Here is a 21,694-nt window from a genome sequence, read left to right as displayed (position 1 = left end):
TATGAATACTTTTGTAAATGAGCCGGCTCTGTATATTCCTAGAAAAAAAAACAGGTTTGTAAGACAAACCACGTGCATTAGGACTAATCCCCCAAAAACGTCCCGCTTCGGGACGTTTCTGGAGCCATTTTTGGCTATGCAGGTAATGAATGGGTTCAAAATAAACAAATATATTCACCTGAGCCTCAACAAAGTCCCTGCTTACAAAATTTATGAATGAAATCAATCCTAGTTTTGATTTTATCATCCACAATCCAGTGAAGAAGGTAAGTGCTCCTAGTAACTGAAATTTTAATACAGTCTTTAATAAAATTATAAAAATTAAATAATTCACAATATTGTCTAATATGATATAAACTTCGAAATACGTTTTGTTGACGCAAACTGCCTTTTAAAGTTGATGCAGCGTCAAAAAGCATGATATGAATATATATTTATATTATTTATATTATATATTATTTTTATATTATTATATTATATTATTTTTAATACCTGAAATATAAACGCCAGACAGGCATACGCAACGTTCATTACACATCGAATAAATTTTATTTAATTAAATTATTTAATAACTATTATTATTATTATTAAAGATAAATTATTAAATTAATAAAAATTATTCATTAATATATTAAATTTCATTTTATACGATTTTTTTGACAATTTGTGTCAAAAAGTCAAAAAAATATATTGATAGAATTGAAATAGATAGTTTTTCTTTGTTTTCATATCTGCCAAATTTTATAATTTTTTGTACTTCGCAATATTTTTTTTAATATTTTCAAATGAAAAAGGGTCGGTTTATGCAGTATGTGGCGACAATTTGTGGTGAGTGGCAATATTTAAATTATACGATTCATAACTTTCAAATGGTTGCAGATAAATTAGAAAATTATTCAGTAAAGTAGTTAATAGTAATGTTTTTATTATTCAGCAAACATATCTTCCTTCGGAATCGGTGCAGCCTTCTCCTGGTCATCTCCAGTTCTGGCAAGATTGGGTAACAAAAACTATTCACCATTTTCCAGCCCTGTAGAACCTTATTTTGCCATGATGTTGGCAGCTTTGGTCTGTCTGGGGATAGCAATAGGTAAAACATGGATAAAAATCCTTACATCCACCTGAATTCACCAGTTCTACCAGAACTGGTTTTTAGATGCTAATCTCAATTTCCTCCTCAGGTCCTTTTCCGTTAGCCTATATGGCAGAGAAGATTGGACGCAAAAAGACTATTCTGTGGATGGCAGCGCCAACGTTGATCAGTTGGATCCTGATTGTGGTCGCCACATCTATATACCAGGTTTTGGTAGCAAGATTTTTGATAGGTCTATCCGGAAGTGTCGTTTTCTCCATAGTTCCAAGATATGTTGCCGAAATTGCAGAAGCAAGTAGAACATATTGTGAAATTCAGATTTGTATCAAGTTTTTTCAAGATTTTTTTCTGTTTTTTCTCTAGGATGACAACAGAGGTGGCCTAGGATCTCTTCTGCAAGTATTCGTCTTGGGAATGTTGTACTCTTATTGTGTTGGACCATTCTGCTCCTACCAATGGTTCTGCATAGCATGCTGCATTATTCCTGTTGTGTTGATTTTAACTTTTATCTGGATGCCTGAAAGTCCTTACTATTATGCGGCCAAAGGTAAAAAATAATAGGAAATAAATTAGACAACAGATTTTTAGATTTTTTTACTATTCTTTAGGCAACGAAGAAGGCACGTTGAAATGTCTTATGCGAATCCGTGGTAAAACAAAAGAAGAAGCCGAACGCGAAGCAGGACAAATAAAAGTTTGTTTATATAATTTACTATAATTTTCATAAATACATAATTCAAATTGTTTAAAATTACAAGAGTCATTTTATTACAGTCCATGGTGCAAGAGATGTCGAACAACGCAGGAACTTATAAAGAATTATTTTCAAACAAAGAGCAGCGATGGCCTCTATGTGTAAGAACAAAACTATATAAAAACAATCTGAATTTATTTATTTATTACACAGCTGTTCTTTAGATCATGACCGGCTTGGCAGTTTCTATTCCACTATCAGGAGCTACAGCAGTTCAGATTTATGCAGAACCAATTTTCCAGAGGACAAATACAGATTTGAGTCCTGCTTTTTTGGCTATAATAATTGGTACCAAGTATTTTAACTATACTTGACAAAGTACAATGGACTGATTTGTGTCAATTTTTTGTTCAGGTTGTGTCCAAGTTGTCCTTTGCCTGTTCACACCCTGGTTGTTCAACAAAATGGGCAGGAGGATCCTGCTTTTGATTTCTTCTGCAGGATCAACCATATCACTGGTAAATGATACAATACAAATAGCACCAACCAAATAAGTGGCACCAATTTTTTAGACAACAATTTCTTTTAGTTAATTTTTGGCGCCTATTTCGTGTTCCTGCAAAATTTGGAGTCCAGTGCTGTCCAATTTGTACCAATTGTTGCAATTTTGGTGTTCATCACTTCCAACATAATTGGTAAGAAGACTGGCTCCTAATTCTAATACCAAGAGATCCTATTGGTGATTATTTTGGTCTGCTCACTAATTGGTTAATTTTTTCCAGGTTTTGGAGGCATAACTTGGGTGATCATGAGTGAAATTTTTCCAGGACATTTGATCTCAAAGGCGATGGCTGTTGGTGCATCCACCTGCAACTTTTTTGCCTTTGTCGTTTCCTTGATGTTTTCACAAGTGGAAACATGGCTTACTCCTGGTGGACTGTTCTGGTTGTTTTGCATCTTCTGCCTTTTGGCCTTTGTCTTTGTGCTGTTCACGGTAATTATTAGCTGAATAAAATTGATACAAATATGGTTTCTTTGGAAAAAATTGCTTAACAGATATCTTCTAACTATATTCCAGATAATTTACTGCAATATAGGATAACTATTGGAATAAATTTTTTATATTTACTAGCAAACAATATGCAACTAATTGGTATGAAATTGTTCATAAAATATTTTTTTAGGTCCCAGAAACAAGAGGTCTAAGTTTTGCACAAATTCAGGAAAAATTGAAGAAAGGAAGAAAACAACGACAGGATTCAAGTTGAAAGATAAATTACTAAATATTTATATATTTAAATAGTTTTGTAAATTAAAACTATATTAGTAAAGTTATAGTCTTTTATTTCATTTTATAAAAGTAAGTTCTATCTTTATAAACACATTGTAAAAAAAATAGTAGTTAGTTTCGCATCTGCAATTATCTGAAAACAATATCATTATTGATTTTTATAGTTATTTGTATTGATATTGCTATATTTTTCTTAGGATAATTACTGTAGGGTTTTGCATAAAAGTACAATATTCACAAAATTCTTACCTGGTACTCCCATAATTTTTTAGGTACTTTTTCCCCAAATTTTCAATTTAATAATTGTTCGAAAACGTAAAAAACTTGAACTCCGTAGAATAAAATGACGCATGTCAGTTCCAAAAGATTGTCTTGTGATGACAAATAATGCAGAAACATTGTCAATTCCAACCAATCTACCTGAAAAAATAAAAAAGTATATTAAAATATTCTTTAAAATATTAAAAAAAATATATAACTAGACAGTTTGACTCGTGCACATGGTCAAGTTAGAAGAACAGCCCGCAGATCTCCTTGAAAATAGACAAAATTTGATGGAACTTTTATATAAAAAGTTCTTAAGATTGCCAACAAAATGATGGTTTAAGCCATGGGGGATTTTTTGGCAGTTGCAAATTTCCCTAATAAACCAATTATTTATTTTTATTTCTTCAAATAATGTATAAATATCACCTCGTACGTCGTTTGAATCTCATTGAAATACAAAACGACCAAATAGGCGGAAAAAGCCGAAAGGATCATCCCCAAAAAAATTGGCAGAACACCAATCTTGGCAAAATTCAACACCAAGCCCAAAACCTGGACGATCGTATTGGACATAAAGAATTTGGAAAATTACTCCTGATTTTTTTACATTTTTAATTTTTAAGTTTTTTTAGCAAAAATTTATAAAAATATATTACATTTTGTTGGATTAATTTTGACAGTTCATTGAAATTTGGTGCAGTTTTAAGTTGAAATATAAAAATTGGCGTTGATTAGAAAAATGAAGATTTGCTGCATTAATTCGTGCACTAAGGGTTGTAAAGTTGTAGAGCAAAGTCAATTTATATATTAAAGAGCTTTTCAGGTCATACTATTGGTTCTCCAATAACTAAGCAGTTGTATGTTGCAGGTCAATATATCTATTTCAACAACAAATACTAAAACCGATAAGTTTTCTTCAAACATTTCGAGATATAATCAATTGAACCACTAATCAAGAATTTAAGATGTGAAAAATTATTAGTTATTAGTTTGTCTATTAAAGCTTTGGTAATGAAATTTTCATTTCATAGAGTTGCTAGTTTTAACAAGCTCTTCAGGATCAACCATTGAAGTTATGGTAATGCAATTCTTGCATAGTACTAAAAGAGAGCATATACTAACTGAAAAGTTTTTTTATCAACAATTTAAACCAACAAATTCATTTAAATAAAATTGTGAGTTTCCACGAACCCTTCAGGATCAACCATTAACACTATTGTGATTAAATTCTAGCACAATAATTATCAATACATCTACTATAATCACAAATAAAAAAATTAGTAACCAATACTTGGAGTTTTCGACTGAAAAATATAAAAGAAAATTAAATAATTAAAATTTTTATTTATTAACCTCAAAATTTGTTTTATATTGAAGAACAATAACAAATTTACTACAAATTTAATAATTTTTACCAAGAACAACTGGTTGTGGTCAATGTTTACGATGTCCCTTAAAATTCTCCAGTTTCTGGAAAGTCTTGTTGACAGTTTTCTGCCAATTCTCACTCTTGTTGTAGACGTTCTCCTTGTCAACAATATTATTGTTGTCATCTTCAAAATCCTTCAAATTCAAATTCGTTCTGTTAAATTCTATCAAAGATTTGCTTTGTTTTCCTTGAATCTTCCTGGTGATCAACAACAGTTTATCTTTGCCAAACTTGGAAGAACTCTTCTTATAACCCTTAGGCAACTTGATGTCCAAGACCTTTTCTGGTTTTTTGACACTGTCAGATTTTGTTTCTGGGACGTCATAAACTTTGGGTAAAACACTTTCAGCAATTTGTAAGATTTGTTCGCGTTCTTTTGGACTTAAAGTACGTTCGTCAGGCTGGTCCTTACCTTTGAAATCAGGATTGGAGAACTGAGTGTCCAACAGTTCGTTTTCATCGTACTCTTCATCTAAACCAGGTTCATGTTGTGATTTTTTAGGTTTCTTCGACTTGTTTTCAACGTTTTTGACGACGCCATGCTTTATAAAGTGCGACAGGGTGTTGAAGTCAAAATTCTTGAACATTTTACCACGTTTAACACCTTTGGCATCAGTTTTGGTTTTGGCAGAATCTGCAAAAACATCATTTGCATTAACATCATCTTCAAATTTTTGCGCCAAATTAATAGCTTCAGCTTTCTTAGACTTGTTGTCCATTTTGTTGAGACCTTCAGCCGTATTGGTAAATGGCTCGTGACTGAAGTTCACATTAGTCAAGTTCTCGTTACAGCATTCAGGAACTTCATGGACATATCTATCGTCTACAGATTTGATGGTATCATTGTGATTGTTAATGTTTTTGTGCGGTGTTTGAATCTTATGTTCCACCTTGTGGAGATCAGATTTTGTTATGTTATCTATTTTGTCATTACTGACGCGTTTCTTATTCTTTGATATTCCGGAATTAGACTTGACCTCTTCAATATTTGCTTCATCACTTGCATCCTGAGCAGCTTCTGGTTTCTTAGTTTTAACAACCTTCTTAGCAACGTCAAACTCCTTTGCAGCTTTCTTTAAATCTTCATGTTTACCCAAGCTTTTCAAAGACTTCAAAACTTCCTTTTCATTTGCCACTTTCTCAATATCTTTTTTATCAACATCCATTGCTTTGTCCTTTGTCAATTTGTCAACTACAGGCTTAGCCTTAGCATCAGCACCATCAGATTTCTTTTCATAAGTTTCAACTTTCTTGTTCTTGGACACCAAAAGTCCACCTATAGCGCCACCACCTCCTGCTGGATTTGTAGGATTATTATCAAAACGAGCAATTGTGTCAAATTTATTCAAATCAACTATTTGTTGAACTTCTTCCACCACAACGTTTTTGGTTTCTTGGTAAACTTGAACAGTATTCAATTCGTATCTTATAACTTTGGTGATCATGTCTGTGTAATTAGCACCACCACCAGTAGGAGGAGACTGTGCTTTTGGATTGTCCTCTTTTGTGTTCTTGTCGCTGGTACTTTTATCTTTTGGATTTTCATCTTGATTTGATTCGGAATGTTTTTTATTTTTGCCAGTGTCTTCAGCTTTGGATGGTGGTTTACTTTTTATATGGCTGATACAGTTTTTAGGCTTTGGCTTGCTTCGTGGAGCGTTCTTATTCAACATCTTATTTTTAAAAGAATCCAAAACGTCATCTAGAGTTTTATCCTTGATTTTATCTGCATCTTTCACCGGTTCGTCTAGAGGTGCATCAAAAATATTTTCAGGCTTCTTCATTTCAAGTTTAGATTTTTTAGCGTTATGCATTTTCATGAACAGAGTGTCGAAGTCGTCGGGGACAAAAAATTGATCAAAGCAATCTTTTTCTTTGGATGTGATTTTCATATCATATTTGGTTTGGTAACTTGGAATAGGTTTTGAGGAGGAGGAATAATTATTTTTTTGAGGCAATTCGTCTATAGGATGAACAAATTGACTGGACACACTGTCTCCACCATTAGTAAACTTTAATTTGAAGTTGTATTTGGAGAAACATACAGGCTTTGGAAGATACTTAGAATTAGATTTAATGTACTCACCATTAGAAATTGGTGGGGTAAGTGGTAAACTTAAATTCCCTACTTTGTTTTGATACATTTCAAAAAAATTAGGACAACCTATGGCAAGTTTCAAAGGAAACACGGCGTTGCACAAGAAATTAGATTTGATATCAATTTTATCGAAGTAATTTGTTAAAAACTTTGCATCACGACTTCCAAGTTTCGATAATTTTTTGGTAAATTGAATTTTCTTGCATTTCAAGTCGTGCAAAAATCGGGCATCAAATTTTCTTCGTTTCGCTCTTTTTTTCTTAGAGGAGCGTGGTTTGTTGATGTAACTGGATAAAAATTTGGTGTTTGACTTCTTAGTTTTCTTGCCAAGTTTTGAAGAAGCTTTAAACTTCTTGGATTTATCCTTAGGCTCTTCTTTAACCGACTTTAAATGTAACTTGTTTATAAAATCAGTGGCATCACCTGACTTTTTCTGCTTATTTCCAGCATCATAAAACTTATTATTTTCATTATTCTTATTTATCAAAACTCCTAAATTAGATTGCTTAGATTTCGCACCAGTATCGTTAGCACTTTCGCCAAATCTCATAAGCAAAATATACTCCTGGCTTTGTTCAGAGATACTGTAATCTTCAGCACTGTCTCCAAAAACTTTTCGCATAAACCTGAAATTTTTAGGACTTGAAAAATAGTCTGAGTTGAAACCAGTACCATCTGTAGTTGTAGTGGATGTAAAACCAATATTGGAAGAGTCAACGTTATTTGGTTCATCGTTTTTAAACCTATCCTTTGTTGTAATTTTTGGAATAAAGTTCTTTTCCACTCTATTGACATTAGGATGTGTTGTGAAAATGTTTTTGTTGATGTTTGCAATATTGCTTTTGAGTTTGTTAAAGTTGCTTCCAAAATTCTGTGACAAATCTTTACCATATTGGGCGCAATCAAAGTTTGTATCCAAATTGGTACCAGACTTGTCCATACCTGGATTTTTAGACTCTACAGGTTTGCAATCGATCTTTTTCGTTTTATCTGGTGCTTCTTTAGATTTTGGAGCTTCATCCTCAGTTTTGGATGTTGCAGAATGCTCACTTTTAGTATCAGCTTCACTAGCTCCACTAGTATTCTTCAAATTCTTTACCATCTTCTGCGTCTCCAGCAAATAGTTATTCTCCTTGCCCTTCATCATCAAATTTTTGGCAGTAGTATTCTCGAAAACTTCTCCTTGTGCCAGTTTTTCACCAAACTTGATATTTTTCAGGATCCTGTGCGACTTCTGGAGGACTTCCGAGTTTTGCAACATCTTCTGCTGGCTTTCGTTTTGTAGAATGTTTTTTAGAATGCGCCATCTCTTGAGGTTTGACATCTCGAATCGGAAATAGAATTTTGTTAAAATGAAAATTCTCGTTAGAAAGATGTTGTGCACCAAGAACCATTTTCGGGGGTCATAGGAAATATGGTGGTAAAAACTTCTTTGCCGAGGCAAATTCTGGAAGGGAACGGAACGGAGAAAAAGGATCAGACTATGAATTTATATATCTATTTATTAAAATTCGCATAAGTTTTGAACCGTTTGTCTGATTTAAATAAAATATTCGGTAATTCGGTTGTTGAAAAATAACTGATCTATAGTATTGTCTAACATTATATTATCCTACAAAATACTTTAACTTTAATTTTGATCATATTTTTCAACATCATTGTGATAGTCCTTGATAACATAAGGCAATACGATATACTCTTAAATTTAAATAAAAATAAAATATATTATCGAAAATTCTAAAAGTTACTTATATTAAAAATATATACTTGCGACTTCCTACGTTGAATGTTTCCTAATGAATTTTTTGTGGTGTATCATTTTATTTATTTTGCAGAGATAAACTGTAAGATTTAATTTTGAATAAAAAATAAATTCACGTTGACGTTTTAAATGTCTAAATTTTGTTTAAGGTATGAATTGACATTTGATTTTATAAAAAATTGCACAAGAAATATTTGGACTAAGAATTTTGGAAATCCAGAAATAGTTAGTCTTTGAATAGAGTGGCAATATTCGTTATATATGGTAACTTTTGAACCATTCGTTTGAACAAAATGAAACTTACTTCAACATTATCTATAACCAAAACACTAAAAAATGCTTGGTATACTCATAAATCCAAACCAAATACATTGAGCACCATCCCAATCCTTTAACCATCCCTCAACCTCTGCACCAATTTCGATCACCCACAGACCTGGCAAAAGTGATCAAAGTGTGCCAAATTTTTACCAAAATTTCAATTCAATGATTAAAATGTCAAAATAGACGTTTATTTAGGTTTTTCTCGTAATTTTTAAGATGTATCTACCCGAGTCGTGCCAGATGCACCTTCTCTTCACTTGCTGTCGTCCGCAGCCAGTAGAAGACGACGAATTTGGATACACCCCTCAGCAAAAGGCGGCTCTGATAGATTTTTGGAGCTCGAAATTGCAGGATAATTTAGAGATGCACGGCAAGATCATATTTATCAAGTAGGATAATTGATTAAGGAATGATTGATATATTTAGTGGATGTTAAATCATGTTGAAAGATCCCCAAAAACAGGAAAAGATAGGTATCATAAATCTTCAGCTTTGAGGAGTCCTATCACCAAAATTAGAAGTTTTAGAGTGCTTATATGTTCTAGGAAAATATGCTTTATCTTATCAAACAATTTCAATAAAATAGCTTCAATTTTTTTTTAACAATGTTATCACAGATGGAAATGCGCTACTACCAACTCCTTACTCCCATGTAATTTTCTAAACTAAAACCATGTGGTGACTTTTTTGATGTTTGCTCTTTTAAACCAAAAATTGAAGAGTGTTATATTATTATAATAAAGATAATATTTGTTTTATCTATTTTATGTAAAAAATAGACAACCAACCAGGTTTATGGAAAAATATATAAAATCGTTTATCGTTGCAGATTTTTAGAAGATTATCCAGAATATTATCACATATGGAATATACCAGAAGATCCTATAAGACTTGCGGTAAGAAAAATAATGTAAAATCGATAAAAAAATATATTTATTGAATAATTAACCTGCAAAACACCTCCAATTACCTGTGGTTAGTAGCAACAAGACAAATTGAACCAGGATCAATTAACTTATTTAATAAAGTGAAATCAGAGGTTTTTGTGGAATTGGATTAATATTATTATTTATTTTTTTTAAGGAAAATCTTCCACTCCACGGTCAAGTGGCACTGTTTGCTTTGGACCGACTAATAAGAGATTTGGGAGCAAATCCAAATGCTTATAAAAGAAATTTAAAAAAAATAGCAGAGAAGCACATTGCTTTAAAAATCGATGACAGATCAATGGAGGTAAGGATTCCGATAAACCAAATTTTGTTAAAGGCTTTTGGGTATAAAATACCCCTACAAAGAACAAAAATTGATTCGAACTTGGGGGTGATAGGTTTCGAAAAATAAATCTAATTTAATCTGAAAATCTTGTTTTGCAAAAATACCAGATTTGTATCTTCACATTCTGGAACGAAACATCGTAAAAACTAAACAAATGCACCAATACTATTTTATCCTTACCAAAGTCCTTTACCCTCAGTATGATGTATGACAAAGTTGTAGATAATTTAATTATCTTTTTTTTTTTTCAACAAATCAACTTTTTTTTTTCAAGAGGTATATCAATGCGATCATATTGTACATCAAGAGAAAATTTAAACAAGAAATGTATCAGGATTTGGAAGAAGGCTTAGATCGTTTTTTCAACAACTTCAATCGACAATTCAATCCAAGTGCTCCTACGATCAGGATAGAAGTTTAAAATATATATTTTGTTGTAAAATATATAATAAATTGTTTATAAAAACGTTTATAAAAATATTGTTTGATATGTGCCACATACAAAGACAAACTGATTTTGGATGTCATTTTTATGGAGCACAATTTTGTTTCATTTTTTTTAAATATAAATAGTTTTATACTTGGTTATGATGTTTGACAGAGTTGTAGATAATTTAATTATCTTTGACTTGTGTGAAGATACTTTTAAAACAACTCTCTTCATTTTAAGAATTCTGCACAAAATATAAAGAAAATGTAACTTAGGAAACTCAAGGTTGCTTGATTTTTTTATTTGAAAACAAATCATTTTTGTTCTTAAGATATTTAACAAAGTTACAGATAGTATCATTTCAGTCAATTTGTCAAAGATACTTTTAAGATACATCTTATAACTTCACAAATACAACAACAAATCTAGAGAGCAAACAATTAAAGAAAAAATAAAAACTAGGAAAATCAAAGAGTCAACTTTGCTTGCAAATTAATAATAATCAATTAATAATAAAACATAGATAATTTAATTATCTTTGTATTTGCTAAAGGTACTTTTCTCATAATTTCAGAGATACAGCAAAAAATGTAAAAAAACAGTAAATAAAAGAAAAAAGACTTGGAATTTTACAGTAATCTATGCTTGCAATTTAAAAAAAGAAAATAAGTATTGTATATTCTTAAAATATATAAAGAAGTCATAGATAATTTAATTATCTATCATCTTCCAGAAAGCAGTATTAAAATTTATCTCACAGTTTTAGAATTAAAACCACAAAAGTGAAAAATTGTACTTAAATTTTCTAATAGCAAATTTCATGAAATGGCAATTTTGATTTTTAAAAGTTGTAGATAATTTAATTATCTTCATCCTTTTCAAAAATAATTTGAAGCTCAAAGATAATTATTTCAATAAATTGTTTATAATAAATTTATTTATCAAAAACAATTGATCCAAATCAAACTTCAAACAAATATTAAAATTATTTTTTACTATGTCGTGTTGCAAAGCAAAAGACGAATTAGATGAATTCGGCTATTCGAATTACCAAAAACAATCTCTGGTCGAATTTTGGGCCACTAAAATGCAAGATAATTTGGAAATCCACGGAAAAAACATCTTTATCAAGTAATAAAATATTAACAATATATATTATTCATATTTATATATATTTATGAAGTTTTCTGTAGATTTTTGAAAGACTATCCTGAATATTATAGTTTCTGGAAAATGCAACCTGATGCTGATATCATGATGGCGGTTAGTAAATTTGTTAGTTTTTGCAAAATAAATTATTTGTGGGTTTAGATATTAAATTTTTGTCTAAGGAGAATATAAAGTAGATAAAATTATCTAAAAAACTGTATAGTTAAAATTTATCTAAGATACTTTATTCAAGTTCTACGAAAGCTTAAATCAACCTTAAAAAACTAATTAAACCTTTACCAAACCTTTTCTTGGCAGTGAGTATTTTTGTAGTTTTTAAAGAATATTTTTTTTGGTTTAGAATCTTATATTTTTATCTTAGAAAAGGGAAATCTAGATAAAATTATCTATATAACAATATAACTAGGATTTTTCCATTGTCTTCTATATAATTCTTCAAAATTTAGGTTATTTTTTTTCAAAGTATTTAATTCTAATATTTTTTTTATTTTTGTTTCTACTAATTCATAAACCTTCAACGCAGAAGTTTTTCTAACAATTTACGTATTTTTACAATTTTTTACCATTTTTTTTCTTAGGAAGATTTACCTCTCCATGGACAAGTTGCTATGTACGGTTTGGATCGTCTTATGCGAGATTTGCAAGTTGGTGCAGACGCTTATAGAAAAAGTATATCGAAATTAGTGGCAAAACATATCGAATTACATGTCGATTTATTGTCGATACAGGTATTTATATGCCAATATATTACAAAAATTAGTTTGCACTATTAGTACACTAAAAGTACCAATTGTTTTCTGTCTACTTATCTGTTTATCTATTTTTTTAGAGGTACACGTACACCACAATGCGTTATTTCCAAAGAACGTTCTCCCAGGACATTTTACCAGAAGTCGAATCTGCCTTAAGAATATTTTTTGGACTGATCCATCATTATGCAGAAGGAACAATTAACAACATGACAAGAGAGAAGAGTATAACCACACCACAAGTTTAAACAATATCAAAATTTATAAAGTAATAAAAAGTAATAAAAAAGTGTTAAAAATTTATACAGTAATAAAAAAATGTTAAAACAATGTTTGTATTTAATTTATTTAAGTAAAAACAAAAACAAATTGGTACATCCATATGTTCTTCAGGAGGCAACAGTTAATAGATAGTTGATCTGTTGCTGGATCCAAAAGTTGCTTTATGTTTCCATTATTTGACCTAAGATATGTTTATTATTTTAGCCATGATAGATGATGTCAGCACATGGGGCAACCTTGCAGAGTCCAAAAATGCCGATTCAAACTGAAACCAATCCATGGTTCTAATCATCCACATCCAATCATTGCCCAAATTAGCTTGTTATATCTATTTGGACATCAATGTCCAGCTAGGAAGGTTTTGGTAAAGTACACAAAGCATTATGTGCTGGTATAGCTATCCATCCAGCTATGGCAATCCCTAAACTATCAGCCAAAGCTGTGATACCCATAGAAAACTTTCTCTCCTTCATCGGAATCTCATGTGTCATCCTGTAGAACGTGTTGACATAAGCACCACCTCCTAAAAGTCCTTCCCATAAAACTATACCAAAAACAATCCAAATATTTGGTATATATCCATAAATTACTTCAAAAAGTAGTATCAAAACATTTATAAACTGAAACACAGACATCAACCAGACTTGTTTGAAATGGACAACGTTGACAGAACTTCTGGAGATAAAGACACCAACTTGGTAATCCACTTGCAACCATCTGTATTGTTCACTTTTCGATAACCAAAAATGATCGTAGTACACCAGCTCGAACAAACCTTGATTTATGAAGTACTCGAACAAGTAGACAACTAGTAAAGGTATCATGTACTTAAAACAAGGTGGTATTGCTGCTAATTTTTGTCTAAAATGACTTAAAGGTTTGCTCTGAACACCAGCTCTGCTAGGAACAAACGTAACTGCTGATGTATGTCCTAAAACGTTCTGGATTTCCGAAAACGCTGGATGCTCCTCATCAGCAGATTGTTTGCGCAGCAGAATCCAGAAGGAAAATGCTTGTAATACTGGAATTATCAGCATAATTAGCAAAGTATTAAATGGTGTCAATCCTAAACTGATCAGACCAGCGTATGATACTGCTCCAACGATTCCGGCACCACCAGTTCCAGAACTCCAAGTTGATATAACGTTTCGGTTATACTTTGCAGAGTAGGCTAGAAAAGTAACTTCGCCAAGACCAGAACTAAAAGCTGTGCTGACGACACCTAAAATGGCTAACCAGTTGCCTTTGGAGAAGGATACTAGTAAGTATCCTGCTGCTGATGCAAAACAACATATCAAAATCCTTATGTGAACATAAAATGGTAGAAAAGGCGCAGTAAATTTTATAATCAATGCAGGTATAATGTCTGCAAGTAAAATTGCACCAGTTGAGATATAGTTGCAGTCTCTTGGATTGGAAGGCTTTGGTGTTGTAGACTCTTTTGCATGAGAAGCTGATAATATATCGTGAGCTGCACTCAACATGACCACATATCCATAGTTATTGCACAAACCCAAGATCCAATAGGCTGTTAAATCTCGCCAAAGACCTTTATCCAAAGTATTTGTTCCTTGTGTACGTCGAGACGATGCTGGTATTTCTTCTTCTGGGGTATTTGACATTTTGGGGATAAAATGTAAGACTTTGACTAATATTTATCCTAAATAAAGTTTCCTAGAATAGATCTGGTAATATTTATTTTAAAATCAATAAATCTAGATAATTCCAGATGCAATTGAATAGATATTCCTGCACAGTCACCGGTCAAGTTCATAAATCCAACATTGGAACAACATGATTCTTATTAAACCTATTTTTTATATTTATGCAAATTGATCTTGCAATAGGATGAAATCAAGAAGATTTAGATGTAGAAAAAGAATGCAGAGCGTTTGGAGAAAAATAATCAAGTTCTGACCAAAAACGAAATTGTTTTGTTTATATCTTGTATTATATCCAGATAGTTAGCAGAAACCAAGTGATATCCAACAAAATGATGCGGATTCATCAAATAACATGAATAGATCATCAGCAATTCTGAGTATGATGTGTCCTTTGCCTGGATCAAAATAATCGCCAATAAAGATTTGGCTTGTCATCCTGGACGTTTATTATTTAATTCCAAAGCAATTCCAATGATCCTCCATTCCATCAGCGCCTTATATTTTCATTAGTGAACTTCCTGCTTCTTTAGTAAACTGTGAACCAAAAATAAGCAAATTGATTAGGATAGGATTAACAGAATGGATTTGAGTAAAATATATAAATATAAATAATCAAAATTTATTTTCAATATAAAAAATACAATTTGATTACAAAAACAAAGTTTAACAATTGACTTGTAGATAAAAACCTGTATTTAATTACTTTAGAAGTAACAAGTCATATGATAATTCTATGGGTGTTCAAATGCTGGTCTAAGTTGTAAACGACATGTTTCAATTTTGATTGAACTCAGAAACCATAAATTAGCAACATCAACAGAGCATCTAATTAACTACAGGTATATTCATAGTCCACTCCAACTTAAACATGGATGAGTTTTCACTTTGGACCAGCCTTTGTACACAATATTTATTAAAAAAACATTTTTAAGTACAAATTTCACTTATGTTATTATATATACTATTTTATTTTATTGTCTCAATGTTTTTGGTATGATCAACATTGAATTTGGCATCATTTACAAAACCTGACTGAACCATGATTTTGGCTTGGAAGAAAAATACTTGTTGTAATGAATATTATTAAAAAATTTGTACTAATATTACACTGGGATGATCAATACAAAATAATTTCGCATTCTACATGATCGGTTTCGATTTGAATTTAAATGAGAGGAATACTCGTATATTAGTTTGATAAGTTGGGTTATTTAATTTAAGCCTAAGGTTTTTATTAATCCACAATGTTCCTTAAAATGTATAATTTTCTGATAGAAATTTTACGTTAAAAACTATTTCACTGGTTCAATTATCTACACTTGCACTCGCAAACAACTAAACTTTAATTTCATCCACCTAATGTTGGATTTGGTCAAATTTTATTCACTTAAGTTGGTTTAGGCAAAGCACACAAGGCATTATGTGTTGGCATAGCTATCCATCCAGCCAAGGCTATTCCCAGACTATCAGCAATAGCAGTAATTGACATAGAGAACTTCTGTTTTTCCATTGGAATCTCATGGCTCATCCTGTAGAAGGTGTTGACATAAGCACCACCTCCTAGAAGTCCTTCCCATAAAACGATGGCAAAAACAATCCAGATATTAGGATGTACCCATACAAAACTTGGAATAGAAGCACCAAAACGTTGATGAATTGGAACACCGACATGATCCATACTTGTTTCAATTGTAACAAGTTGACGGAGCTTCTGGATATAAACACACCGATTTGATAGTCAACTTGTAGCCAACGGTATTGTTCATCTTTATCCAAAAAGGCACCTTCGAAGTATAGCAACTCAAACAAACCTTGATTGATAAAGTACTCCAACAAATACACCAAAAGTAGAGGTATCATATATTTGAACAATGGAGGAATAGCTTTAAATTTGCTTTTCAAATCACCAAAAGCTTTCTGGTTCTGCTCATTATCTCCAAATGTAGCAGCTGATGAACCATAAACGCTCATGCCAGTAGCCGTTTGCACTGGCTGATCTTCCTCGTGGGGTTTACGCAAAAGCACCCAGAAAGTAAGCCCTTCTAAAACTGGAACTACCAACATCACCAGTAAAGTTGTCACAGGATCTAATCCTAATCCTGTTAAACCAGCGTAAGAGACAGCTCCAACAATACCAGCTCCTCCTGTTCCTGAAGACCAAGTACTTATAACATTCTTATTATACCTTGACGAATGCGCTAAAAATGTCACTTCGCCAAGACCAGAACTAAAAGATGTTGCTATCACACCTAAAATTGCTAACCAGTTCCCTTGAGAGAAAGCAACTAGTATAAAACCTGCTGCAGCAGCCAGACAACATATTAAAATCCTGACGTGGACAAAAAACGGTAGAAAAGGCGCTGTAAATTTTATGATCAATGCTGGAAGGATATCTGCTAATAAAATAGCACCAGTGGACAACTCATTGCATTCACGTTTAGTGGGGTCTATGATTGTGGAATTTGATATTGTACTGCTGTTGGATGGATGGTGACTTTCATCAGCTGCTTTAAGGATATCGTGAGCAGCACTTAACATAACTACATATCCATAGTTGTTGCATAATCCAAGGATCCAGTAGGCCACCAGGTCCCGCCAGAGGCCTTTGTCTTTTAAGGGAGTAGATTCGTGGGGCGATTCTGGATTTTTCGTTGGAGTCATCATTTTGAAAAACAAGTAAAAATCACAGATGTACGCTTACAGTTAATTTAATTTATGGAGCAGAGGTTCTCCACCAAAAACCGAAGATACTTTAAATATTAAAAACAAGATCACACTACAAGTCTGGTTAAAATTTAACCAATGTATGATATCCTGAATGTAACCTTCTGGAAGTCCAAATAAAGTGTCAATAAATTGTATTTCAGCACAAATTATCCTAAGTTCACTAGGCTTCTCCAACAATCTAAATCCAACTTATTATCTTCTTCTTAATATGCACCAAGATCAGTCTTCTGGTCATTTTTAGCTAAATCCTAGCTCCTATTTCCATATTTACTGGATCAGTCTTGTTTATCTTACTTAATACTATTTAAACCTTGGTCCAAGTGGAAGATCTGCCAGAAAAGAATCAGAAATTTAATTTAAAACCATTATGGATGATTTCGTGATGATGATCCTTGATATTGGTAATGATGAAATATGGTCCATGCAGGAATTGATGAATAAAAACATCTGATTTGGGGCCAGTTATCGTTGTTTTAGGCACATGATATAAAATATCATTGATTTTAGTATTTGCTAATTAAATGTAGTATGTTATTAGTGGCTGTACCAAAGTACAAGTTTGTGAATTATCAAATACTATAATAAGAAAATAAAAATAAAAATATAGTGCAAATGGTAAATGTATTCAAATGAATTCAAATGCATTCAATTTATATAATTTTTAACAAAACGTTGAGGAATGTTTAAACTAAAATTGCGTTATAAAGTGCTAGAAAAACTTGTGCACTAAAGGTTTAGTCCAAATTTATTTTTTTTTATCTTAATTTTATTTAAACTCACGTTTAGTACAATTTGAAAGCGAATGCATATTATATATATAATATTTGATAGCACCAAAAATGGTTTGCCATCTCTGCTGATTTCTTCGATGAATAAATAAACATGTGTTATTTCTGGCATTGACTTGGCAATCATTGTATTATACATATATATTTTATATACAATATGCATTGTTATATAAAACAATAATAGTATAAGTTTATTTATAAACAATTTAGTATTTAGCGGAGTAATAAAAAATTGTAACTAACATTTATTTATTTATAAACTATTTAGATAATATGCAAAATATGAACATAGATTTATGTAATTTATTACAACGGTACTATGTGTTTTCATTTTGTACAATTTTGTGATCATTATTTTATTATTTTCATTTTTACTAGTATTTATCAAGTTTTTGTTTGAACTTTTATTTTTATCTTTTACTGAATAATTTTAATTTTAATAAGACTATTATATATTTGATTTATAAAATCGAATATAAATAAATATTAACAAAACTGTGGTTATGTTTTGAATTGTCCTGGCTGTGGTAGTGTATATTGGGAGGTATGTTCTGGATCACCAGTACAACCAGGAATTGTAATGATAGGCTGGACCCGAGCGGTGAACAATTGAATAGTTGTTGAAATATTATATTTGTGATGTGGACTCTCCAGAGTCCACTGGTAGTGTGAAAGGCCTTTAGTACGAACAGCGATTGATAGTAATTTGTAAACACACTTCTTACTTTGAATGATACTTTTATTATTCACTATTTTACAATTAATATTTGTTGATAACCTGTTGGTTATCATATCAGCAAAGACTACATTTTACTGAATACTATGTCTGACTAACTCTATGTCTGTCTCCGAGTCTTACTCCAGGTTTGACTGCCTGTCTAACTTTCGTCTAACTCTTATATACTAATTTATTGTTTACAACCTATTTACAAAATCCAACAGTAAGCACTTCCGATGTCCGCGTAACCTACATATAACTAGCAACGCGTTTTGTAATTATTAAACAAAAATAATGATTCGAATTGTTATTACAGTTCAACCTCCCTCTTCAAAAGTTTTTCGTCCTCGGAAAACTATAAAAATTAAGAAAAAAATTAAAAAAATGAGTTCCATCTCTTTTCCTTCGGCCCTTAAAAACTTTTGTCCTCAAAAGTGTCATTACTGTTAGAATATGTTTACAAATAATGTGCTCTGAAAAAAATCTAATAATAATTTTATTTTTTATCTCTACATGAATAAATCTTTAATAACATACATATAAAAAAATCAGCAGTTGAATGCAAATTAGATGGTCGCTGATTATGTAAAGGCATCACTGAAATTTAAATCTTATTCCGGTAAAACAAAATATGCTTCGAACAACTTACCATAAATGATGCAAAATATTTTTTTTCAAAACTGTTATATCAATATAGCATAAAAATCATAATATGAAAAATGTCTTTAAAATCTGCAAAAAAATATTAATGGCGTAAAGAATCTTGCATTTGATAATTTAAATCATAAATAGTAATTAATGAAAATTTAAATTTACGTTGTATTGTTAATTCTTGATATATTCGAAATTTGCTGGGTAATCAAAATTGAACAAATGTTGCTTTGAAATATGAGAATTCGCTTATGTGTCAACCAAACAAAATGACTTGCGTTGTTATTACTGTGTTTACACCTGGCGAGTTTTCAGTTTCTTCCGGTATTTATAATTAAACAATTTTGGTGCTGTTCTGAATATAATAAAATCGGGAATGTTTCTCTTCTTTATATGTGTTGGCGACGATATCAATTTTCTGCTGCTTTGGCTTTGTAAATGTGCATATTTCTTTGTGTTCAAATTCATATTCTTACGGTTGAACATATCTGTAATAGTGGCTATATTTTCATTTATTGACAATTTTCGTTGTGAAGGTAATTTTCTTATCATATTAACTTTATATTCCCTGGTTTCTTGATTATTTTCTTCTATAATTTCATCATTAATTTTTCTTCTTTTAATATTTCTTTTCTTTTTCTTTTTCTTCTTTATTTTAATGGGAATAGTTTTCATATATTCTGGCCCTTCATCATTAAGTATTCTTATTTCTTCTTGTTTATCATTATTTTTTTTTCATATCGCAAACCTCATCTTGGGTTTGTTCCATATCTAGTGCCACATATATGTTCAGATCCTTTTCTTCTTCGTATGAATTTGTTCGTATGGTTTGTTCCATATCTTTTGCCACATATAGATCCTTTTCTTCTTCGTATGAATTTGCACGTATGGTTTGTTCCATATCTTCGGCCACATATAGATCCTTTTCTTCTTCGTATGAATTTGCAGCGATTGTCGTCAACTCTTCTATTTTGGTGTTGTGAGTCAAACTTTCTTCTTTGTATTCTTCTTGTTCTTCGGATTCTTCGGATTCTTCAGATTCTTCCTTAGTTGTTATGAATGCCTTGTATGTATCATCATATGTTTTTGTATATTTCAGATCCTTATTACTTTCGTAGTCCATTCTATCGTCACTTCCACCATTGTAGATTCTAAGTTTGTCCTCTCTTTTCCTATTTGTAAGTTTTCGACATTGGTTAATGTGGTGTCCCCTTTTCTTGCAGTATCTGCAAGTGACGAATGGGTTGTATTTTTTATCAGATCTGATGTTTAAATATTTTTCTTCCTTTTCAGCGATATGCATAGCATCCTTCAAATTTTCCGGTTTGGCTGCTTTAACTATAATTTTCAAGTCCAATGGTAGGCCTTTAACAAAAACTGCCAAAGCCAAGTCACAATATGATGGATACGCTATTTCATTTTGTGTGAAATAGCATTCGTTGTTTATTAACGTAAGCAAACTCTCAAGTTTCTCTGCAAACTTCTCAATCGATTCCCCATTTTCTCTTGTTGTTGTTGCTAGCTCGTGATGTAACTCAGCGATGGACCTTCTATCTTTAAAACGTTTAATTAAAATAGGTTTGACATTATTCCATAACTGATAATCAGCCCGTCTAATGCAATCAAAAGCTGTTCCACATAATTTACAAATAACAATTTTTGATATAAATTTGTAGGTCTCAAAATCCACGTCATCTAAAATTGAGTCTACAGTACTTAAAAATCTATAAAGGTCATCTGAATTGCCATTGAATTCGGGTATAGTGCTAATTGCTAATTGAATTCTAAATTTATTTATTTCTATACTATTTTCTTTACCTTTTCTAGCTTCTTCAAAAATGGGTTCCATCTTGAGATATGATTAAATTTTGATTTGCTTACTTGAATCCGATGAGATAGTTATGTCCAAGTTAGTCGTAGTCTCGCGTTCGTTCTAAAGTTTTTCGGTAGGCGCCACCATCCCTTAGTTTGTGCTGCGAATGATCGTTCGGTTTGTCGAGTTGTGGCAGCTTTGAACTCGATATCTCCGTCAGAAAATTCTTCAGCGCTACGAGGGAAAAAACCGCTAAGCCACCATGAATTGTCCTGGCTGTGGTAGTGTATATTGGGAGGTATGTTCTGGATCACCAGTACAACCAGGAATTGTAATGATAGGCTGGACCCGAGCGGTGAACAATTGAATAGTTGTTGAAATATTATATTTGTGATGTGGACTCTCCAGAGTCCACTGGTAGTGTGAAAGGCCTTTAGTACGAACAGCGATTGATAGTAATTTGTAAACA

The 21,694-nt window shown here is 31.6% G+C and overlaps 1 protein-coding gene and 2 pseudogenes across 1 annotated transcript; 1 reads left to right on the top strand and 2 right to left on the bottom strand.

Moving 5' to 3' along the window:
- The first annotated feature begins 785 nt into the window (after positions 1-785).
- On the top strand, positions 786-3,055 carry LOC113363032 (facilitated trehalose transporter Tret1-like). The gene is made up of 10 exons (XM_026605523.1): positions 786-828; positions 935-1,090; positions 1,182-1,384; positions 1,457-1,640; positions 1,702-1,787; positions 1,868-1,948; positions 2,012-2,142; positions 2,202-2,305; positions 2,570-2,781; positions 2,972-3,055. Exons 1-10 carry the CDS (start codon positions 786-788, stop codon positions 3,053-3,055), a joined length of 1,284 nt encoding a protein of 427 aa, XP_026461308.1.
- Positions 3,056-13,010: 9,955 nt separating this feature from the next.
- On the bottom strand, positions 13,011-14,816 carry LOC113363557 (annotated as a pseudogene).
- Positions 14,817-15,448: 632 nt separating this feature from the next.
- Positions 15,449-17,574, bottom strand: LOC113376397 (annotated as a pseudogene).
- Positions 17,575-21,694: the final 4,120 nt, after the last annotated feature.

The sequence above is a fragment of the Ctenocephalides felis genome, unplaced genomic scaffold, assembly GCF_003426905.1.
Source record: "Ctenocephalides felis isolate EL2017-DRISC unplaced genomic scaffold, ASM342690v1 CF-g0.4_SCAFFOLD_00845, whole genome shotgun sequence".
NCBI lineage: Eukaryota > Metazoa > Arthropoda > Insecta > Siphonaptera > Pulicidae > Ctenocephalides > Ctenocephalides felis.
The sequence above is the reverse complement of the archived record's forward strand: the minus strand, read 5'-3'. Positions and strand labels throughout refer to the sequence as shown.